General features: G+C 38.5%; 1 protein-coding gene across 2 annotated transcripts; it reads left to right on the plus strand.

Annotated features, from left to right (window-relative positions):
• The first annotated feature begins 2,494 nt into the window (after positions 1–2,494).
• On the plus strand, positions 2,495–8,035 carry zgc:113184 (uncharacterized protein LOC553745 homolog). Of its 2 annotated transcripts, XM_061922554.1 has the most exons (5): positions 2,505–2,654; positions 6,856–6,921; positions 7,104–7,233; positions 7,299–7,525; positions 7,590–8,035. In XM_061922554.1, exons 3-5 carry the CDS (start codon positions 7,122–7,124, stop codon positions 7,764–7,766), a joined length of 516 nt encoding a protein of 171 aa, XP_061778538.1. In that variant the 5' UTR covers positions 2,505–2,654; positions 6,856–6,921; positions 7,104–7,121; the 3' UTR covers positions 7,767–8,035. The 2 variants fall into 2 exon arrangements, with proteins under 2 accessions (XP_061778537.1, XP_061778538.1); XM_061922553.1 differs by lacking the exon at positions 6,856–6,921 and having other exon boundaries at positions 2,495–2,654.
• The last annotated feature ends 201 nt before the right edge of the window (positions 8,036–8,236 follow it).

Consider the following 8,236-nt stretch of genomic DNA (forward strand, 5'->3'; position numbering starts at 1 on the left):
CAATAGTGTAGTAGACCTAAGTATTCATCAAGTACCACCATGATGACAACATTAAAGTACAGGAGTGTAGTAGACCTAAGTATTCATCAAGTACCACCATAATAACAACATTAAAATACAGTAGCATGGTAGACCTAAGTATTCATCAAGTACCACCACAATGACAACATTAAAGTACAATAGTGTAGTAGACCTAAGTATTCATCAAGTACCACCAAAATGACAACATTAAAATACAGTAGTGTAGTAGACCTAAGTATTCATCAAGTACCACCATAATGACAACAATAAAGTACTGTGGTGTACTAGTCCTAAGTATTCATCAAGTACCACCATAATGACAACATTAAAGTACAGTAGTGTAGTAAACCTAAGTATTCATCAAGTACGACCCTAATGACAACATAAAACATACAGAAATGTAGTAGTCCTAAGTATACATTAAGTACCACCAAAATGACAACATTAAAGTAGAGTAGCAAAGTAGTCCTAAGTATTCATCAAGTACCACCATAATGACAACATAAAACATACAGAAATGTAGTAGTCCTAAGTATTCATCAAGTACCACCATAATGACAATATTAAAGTACAATTGTGTAGTAGACCTAAGTATTCATCAAGTACCACCATGATGACAACATTAAAGTACAGGAGTGTAGTCGTCCTAAAAATTCATCAAGTACCACCATAGTGACAACATTAAAGTACAGTAGTGTAGTAGACCTAAGTATTCATCAAGTACCACCATAATAACAACATTAAAATACAGTAGCATGGTAGACCAAAGTATTCATCAAGTACCACCAAAATGACAACATTAAAGTACAGTAGTGTAGTAGACCTAAGTATTTATCAAGTACCACCATAATGACAACATTAAAGTACAGGAGTGTAGTAGACCTAAGTGTTCATCAAGTACCACCATAATGACGACATAAAACATACAGAAATGTAGTAGTCCTAAGTAATCATTAAGTACCAGCATAATGACAACATTAAAGTACAGTTGCATAGTAGGCCTAAGTGTTCCTCAAGTACCACCATAATGACAACATTAAAGTACAGTAGTGTAGTAGACCTAAGTATTCATCAAGTACAACCATAAGGAAGACATAAAACATACAAAAATGTAGTTGTCCTAAGTATACATTAAGTACCACTATAATGACAACATTAAAGTACAGTAGCAAAGTAGTCCTAACTATTCATCAAGTACCACCAAAATGACAACAATAAAGTAGAGTAGCTTAGTAGTCCCAAGTATTCATTAAGTACCACCATAATGACAACATTAAAGTACAATAGTGTAGTAGACCTAATTATTCATCAAGTACCACCATAATGACAACATTAAAATACAGTAGCATAGTAGACCTAAGTATTCATCAAGTACCACCAAAATGACAACATTAAAGTACAGTAGTGTAGTAGACCTAAGTATTCATCAAGTACCACCATAATGACAACATTAAAGTACAGGAGTGTAGCAGACCTAAGTATTCATCAAGTACCACCATAATGACAACATTAAAGTACAGTAGTGTAGTAGACCTAGGTATTCATCAAGTACCACCATAATGACAACATAAAACATACAGAAATTTAGTAGTCCGAAGTATACATTAAGTACCACCAAAATGACAACTTTAAAGTAGAGTAGCAAAGTAGTCCTGAGTATTCATCAAGTACCACCATAATGACAACATAAAACATACAGAAATGTAGTAGTCCTAAGTATTCATTAAGTACCACTATAATGACAACATTAAAGTACAATAGTGTAGTTGTCCTAAAAATTCATCAAGTACCACCATAATGACAATATTAAAGTAGAGTAGCGTAGTAGTCCTGAGTATTCATCAAGTACCACCATAATGACAACATTTAAGTACAGGAGTCTAGTAGACCTAAGTATTCATCAAGTACCACCATAATGACAACATTAAAGTACAATAGTGTAGTAGACCTAAGTATTCATCAAGTACCACCATAATGACAACATTAAAATATAGTAGCATAGTAGACCTAAGTATTCATCAAGTACCACCAAATTGACAACATTAAAATACAGTAGTGTAGTAGACCTAAGTATTCATCAAGTACCACCATAATGACAACATTAAAGTACAGTAGTATAGTAGTCCTATGTATTCATTAAGTACCACCATATTGACAACATTAAAGTACAGTAGTGTACTTAGTTTTCTTAGGTTGTTTTTTTTCATTTTCAATAAACCTGCAAAAACCATTAAAAAAAACGTTTTCACATTGCCATTGTGGGGTATTTGTGTGTAGAATTTTGAGGCAAAAAGAAACTTATTCCATTTTGTAGTGGGGCTGCAACACAAACGTGTAAAAAGTTAACTTTTCCTGGCAAAACCAGACGTTTTAAAGAGTTGTGTGCAGGGGAACAAAGATCATGCGTGGAAAGGACGAGGTTGACTTCAAACAAAAACACTCTTCACTTCCCTTTTTTCACCCGGTCACTTCCTTTAGAATTTTCCATCCGTCAGCGCAGATCCGTCCACTCACATGCAGACTTTGCGTGACTTTTTGTAGTCCCTTTTTGTCGCAGTCAGTAGAGGATCTTTGTCGGACGACAAAGGCTGCAAAACCAGAAGAAGAAGAAAGATTTATAAAAATTGCAGCAGGTGAGTAAACATTTGTTATTATTATACCGGACACTTCATTAGGTACACTGGCACTGTGTAATGGAGGCAAATTCAAACTTTGTTCTAAAAAAAGTGAAAAAGGTGCAGAAAGTGAGTTTTACAGCCATATTGACCTAAATAATCAACATCAGGGAACTAAAAAAAAAGTACATAACTTTCATGATTTGTTACATGTTGTGTGTATTTTTGTGCAGTATGGTTCACACAATCTACAAATAAGTACACTGCAAAAAGTCAGTGTTCAAAAACAAGAAAAAAATGGGCATAACTTTCATGATTTGTTGCATATTTTGTGTATTTTTGTGTCTTATGGTTCACACAATATATAAGTACACTGCAAAAAGTCAGTGTTCAAAAAACAGGAGAAAAAAAAAGTACATAACTTTCATGATTTGTTGCATATTGTGTTTATTTTTGTGAAGTATAGTTCACAAAATGTATAAGTACACTGCAAAAAGTCAGTGTTCAAAAAGAAGGAAAAAAAGTACATAACTTTCATGATTTGTTGCATATTGTTTGTATTTTTGTGTATGGTTCACACAATCTATAAATAAGTACACTGCAAAAAGTCAGTGTTCAAAAACAATAAAAAAATGGGCATAACTTTCATGATTTGTTGCATATTTTGTGTATTTTTGTGTCTTATGGTTCACACAATGTATAAGTACACTGCAAAAAGTTAGTGTTCAAAAAACAGGAGAAAAAAAAGTACATAACTTTCATGATTTGTTGCATATTGTGTGTATTTTTGTGAAGTATGGATCACACAATGTATAAGTACACTGCACAAAGTCAGTGTTCAAAAACAAAGAGGGAAAAAAAATACATATCTTTCATGATTTGTTGCATATTGTGTGTATTTTTGTGAAGTATAGTTCACAAAATGTATAAGTACACTGCAAAAAGTCAGTGTTCAAAAACAAAGAAAAAAAGTACATAACGTTCATGATTTGTTGCATATTGTGTGTATTTTAGTGTAATATGGTTCACACAATCTATAAATAAGTACACTGCAAAAAGTCAGTGTTCAAAAAAAAGAAAAAAATGGGCATAACTTTCATGATTTGTTGCATATTTTGTGTATTTTTGTGTAGTATGGCTCACACAATGTATAAGTACACTGCAAAAAGTCAGTGTTTAAAAACAAGGAGGAAAAAAAATGTACATAAGTTTCATGATTTGTTGCATATTGTGTGTATTTTTTTTTAATAAGGTTCACACAATGTATAAGTACACTGCAAAAAGTCAGTGTTCAAAAAACAGGAGAAAAAAAAAGTACATAACTTTCATGATTTGTTGCATATTGTGTGTATTTTTGTGAAGTATGGTTCACACAATGTATAAGTACACTGCAAAAAGTCAAGTGTTCAAAAAGAAGGAAAAAAAGTACATAACTTTCATGATTTGTTGCATATTGTGTGTATTTTTGTGCAGTATGGTTCACACAATCTACAAATAAGTACACTGCAAAAAGTCAGTGTTCAAAAACAAGAAAAAAATGGGCATAACTTTCATGATTTGTTGCATATTTTGTGTATTTTTTTTAATAAGGTTCACACAATGTATAAGTACACTGCAAAAAGTCAGTGTTCAAAAACAAGGAGAAAAAAAATAGATTTATTTTGTGATTTGTTGAATATTGTGTGTATTTTGTGTAGTATGGTTGACATAATGTATAAGTACACTGCAAAAAGTCAGTGTTCAAAAACAAGGAAAAAAAGTACATAACTTTCATGATTTGTTGCATATTGTGTGTATTTTTGTGCAGTATGGTTCACACAATCTACAAATAAGTACACTGCAAAAAGTCAGTGTTCAAAAACAAGAAAAAAATGGGCATAACTTTCATGATTTGTTGCATATTTTGTGTATTTTTTTTAATAAGGTTCACACAATGTATAAGTACACTGCAAAAAGTCAGTGTTCAAAAACAAGGAGAAAAAAAATAGATTTATTTTGTGATTTGTTGAATATTGTGTGTATTTTGTGTAGTATGGTTGACATAATGTATAAGTACACTGCAAAAAGTCAGTGTTCAAAAACAAGGAAAAAAAGTACATAACTTTCATGATTTGTTGCATATTGTGTGTATTTTTGTGCAGTATGGTTCACACAATCTACAAATAAGTACACTGCAAAAAGTCAGTGTTCAAAAACAAGGAGAAAAAAAATAGATTTATTTTGTGATTTGTTGAATATTGTGTGTATTTTGTGTAGTATGGTTGACATAATGTATAAGTACACTGCAAAAAGTCAGTGTTCGAAAACAAGGAGAAAAAGTGCATAACTTTCATGATTTGTTGCATATTGTGAGTATTTTTGTGTAGTATGGTTCACACGATATATAAATAAGTACACTGCAAAAAGTTAGTGTTCAAAAACAAGGAGGAAAAAAAATACATAACTTTCATGATTTGTTGCATATTGTGTGTATTTTTGTGTAGTACGGTTCACACAATGTATAAGTACACTGCACAAAGTCAGTGTTTAAAAACCAGGGAGGAAAAATGCATAACTCATGATTTGTTGCATATTGTGTGTATTTTTGTTTAGTACGGTTCACACAATATATAAGTACACTGCACAAAGTCAGTGTTCAAAAACAAAGAGGAAAAAACATATACATATCTTTCATGATTTGTTGCATATTGTGTGTATTTTTGTATAGTACGTTTCACACAATGTATTAATTAATACACTGCAAAAAGTCAGTGATCAAAAACAAGGACAAAAAAAAGTACATAACTTTCATGATTTGTTGCATATTGTGTGTATTTTTGTGTAGTATGGTTGACACAATGTATAAGTACACTGCAAAAGTCAGACTTCCCTCTCCCCGGCCACTTCATCCAGCTTTTGTCCTTGAGAAAGACACCTCACCCTTGCTTCTGTTCGTCTCTGTACGGCTGCTGCTAATGAAGGCGACAAGTGATTAGATAACAAGTCCCAGCTCGGCAATCTACTCACCAACCCTCTACCAACCTCGTCACATCCGGTGTGTCCTTGAGCAAGACACTTCACCCTTGCTCATGATGGGTCGTTGTTAGGGCCTTGCATGGAAGCTCCCGCCATCGGTGTGTGAATGAATGGGTGAATGGGGAAATAGTGTTGTGAAGGTTTCCCTCTTGTGTGGGTTCTCCTGGCCGGCAGTTCCTTCGGGAGACCGGTACACAGTGTGAATCAAGTCGTTTAGTTTTCATTGACTTGCTTTCCAGCAATATGTGTTGGTCTCTGGCTCCAACTCCAACTCCCGTGTATCTGGCTGGCTGCTGCTAATAAAGGTGATTAGATAACAAGTCCCAGCTGGGCAATCTACTCACTCGCCGCTGTATTTGAGGCCGGTCCGTACACACCTTGCTCCGCGGCAGGCCCACACACCACTCCTCCTCTCCACAAGTGTCAAAGCGCCTTGAGTTGGGAGAGGGGCTTGCCTGTGACCTGAGGATTCCTGGTTTGATTCCCACCTTCCACCAACCTCGTCACTTCCGGTGTGTCTTTGAGCAAGACACTTCACCCTTGCTCCTGATGGGTCGTGGTTAGGCCTTGCATGGAAGCGCCCGCCATCGGTGTGTGAATGAATGGGGGAATGTGGAAATAGTGTTGTGAAGGTTTCCCTCTTGTGTGGGTTCTCCTGGCCGACAGTTCCTTCGGGAGCCCGGTACACAGTGTGAATCAAGTCTTTTATTTTTCATTGGCTTGCTTTCCAGCAATATGTGTTTGTCTCTGGCTCCAACTCTGACTCCCGTGTATCTGGCCGGCTGCTGCTAATAAAGGTGAATAGATAACCAGTCCCAGCTGGGCAATCTACTCACTCGCCGCTGTATTTGAGGCTGGTCCTTACACACCTTGCTCCGCGGCAGGCCTGCAGACCACTCCTCCCTTCCACAAATGTCACAACCCTTTGAGTTGGGAGAGCGGCCGTGCCGGCGACCTGAGGGTTACTGGTTCGATTCCCACCTTCCACCAATCTCTTCCCGTCCGGTGTGTCCTTGAGCAAGACACTTCACACTTGCTCCTGATGGGTCGTGGCTAGGGCCATGCATGGAAGCTCCCGCCATCGGTGTGTGAATGAATGGGTGAATGTGGAAATAGTGTTGTGAAGGTCTCCCTCTTGTGTGGGTTCTCACCCCGGTACACAGTGTGAAGTAAGTATTTTATTTTTCATTGGCTTGCTTTCCAGCAACATGTGTTCGTCTCTGGCTCCAACTCCAACTCCCGTGTCTCTGACCAGCTGCTGCTAATAAAGGTGATTAGATAACAAATCCCAGCTGGGCATTCTACTCACTCGCTGCTGTATTTGAGGTCAGTCCTTACACATCCTGCTTTGCGGCTGGCCCGCAGACCACGCCCCCCCCCCCCCCCCCCCCCCCTCCAAAGCGCTTTGAGTACCGTATAACCCATTTACCATTTAATCTTCCATTGTTCTAGTCGAGGTGGTGAGCCGCGATGGAGGACGCCTACAGACAACTTCACCAGGAGTTTGTGTGCCTCAGATCACTTTGTCTCCGGCAGGCTGCTCTGTTGCACCAACTCATAGCAGCCGGGCAGACGGAGAAAGGTCGGTACTCAATCCACGCTCTCCGTAAAGGATCTGCCGGGAGAATGAAAAAGGTGTTTCTGCAGGCGATCCCGACGGCGTCCTTCCTGTCCGGTGTCTCCAGGAAATCCCTTTCCAGGGACCCCCGAACCCTGCGCCGCCATCCAACCTGAACCTGTCTCGCCTGCTGACCGAAGATCTGTCCAAATTCTGCTTGAAGTCATCTGAGGGCAAAATAGAGGACGAGAAGTCTTCAAACCAGTGGTCATGTGATCCTCGTGGTGCAGCCGAGGGCCACCAGGACTCAATGAGGGTAAAGGCACCGGTGACGGGGGGGTGGGTGCGCCGTATTCCTCACCACCAATTGTTTGTTTCAGATGCTGCGGACCAACCCACGGACCTTCACTGTGGACCTTCCCAGTCTGTCGGGCAGACTGCAGACGTCCGACGTAACGCTGCAGTCCGACGTCTGCGACTTCTGCCAGGCGGTTTTCCCCGGACACACCACCACCAGGGGAGACTTCCTGCAGCATCTCCACAACCATGTCACCTAGTGGCCTACCAGCTCGGAAACCATCAACATGTTGGAGGAAGAAATGTATTTTCCGGACTATAAGGCGCACTTGGGGGTGGTATAGCTGGGTTGGTACAGCGGACTTGAGGGTTCCTAGTCACTGCCGTTGTGTCCTTGGGCAATACACTTCACCCGCCTGCTCCCAGTGCCACCCACACTGGTTTAAATATAACTTAGATATTGGGTTTCACTATGTAAAAGCGCTTTGAGTCACTAGAGAAAATCGCTATATAAATATAATTAACTTCACTTGAAATCATTTTTTTCTCCCCTCAAAACTTGACAGCGCTCCTTATAACCCGGTGCTTCTAATGTAAGGAACAAATTTGGTTGAGCTTACCCACATCAAAGCTACTTTATTTGGTACATTGTCTAATGATAAGTGTGAGCAGTAGATGGCAGTCAATCATAAGAGATAATTGTAGTCTGCAATATTACTCAGGTAAACAA

Source organism: Nerophis ophidion, linkage group LG16 (genome assembly GCF_033978795.1).
Source record: "Nerophis ophidion isolate RoL-2023_Sa linkage group LG16, RoL_Noph_v1.0, whole genome shotgun sequence".
Taxonomy (NCBI): domain Eukaryota; kingdom Metazoa; phylum Chordata; class Actinopteri; order Syngnathiformes; family Syngnathidae; genus Nerophis; species Nerophis ophidion.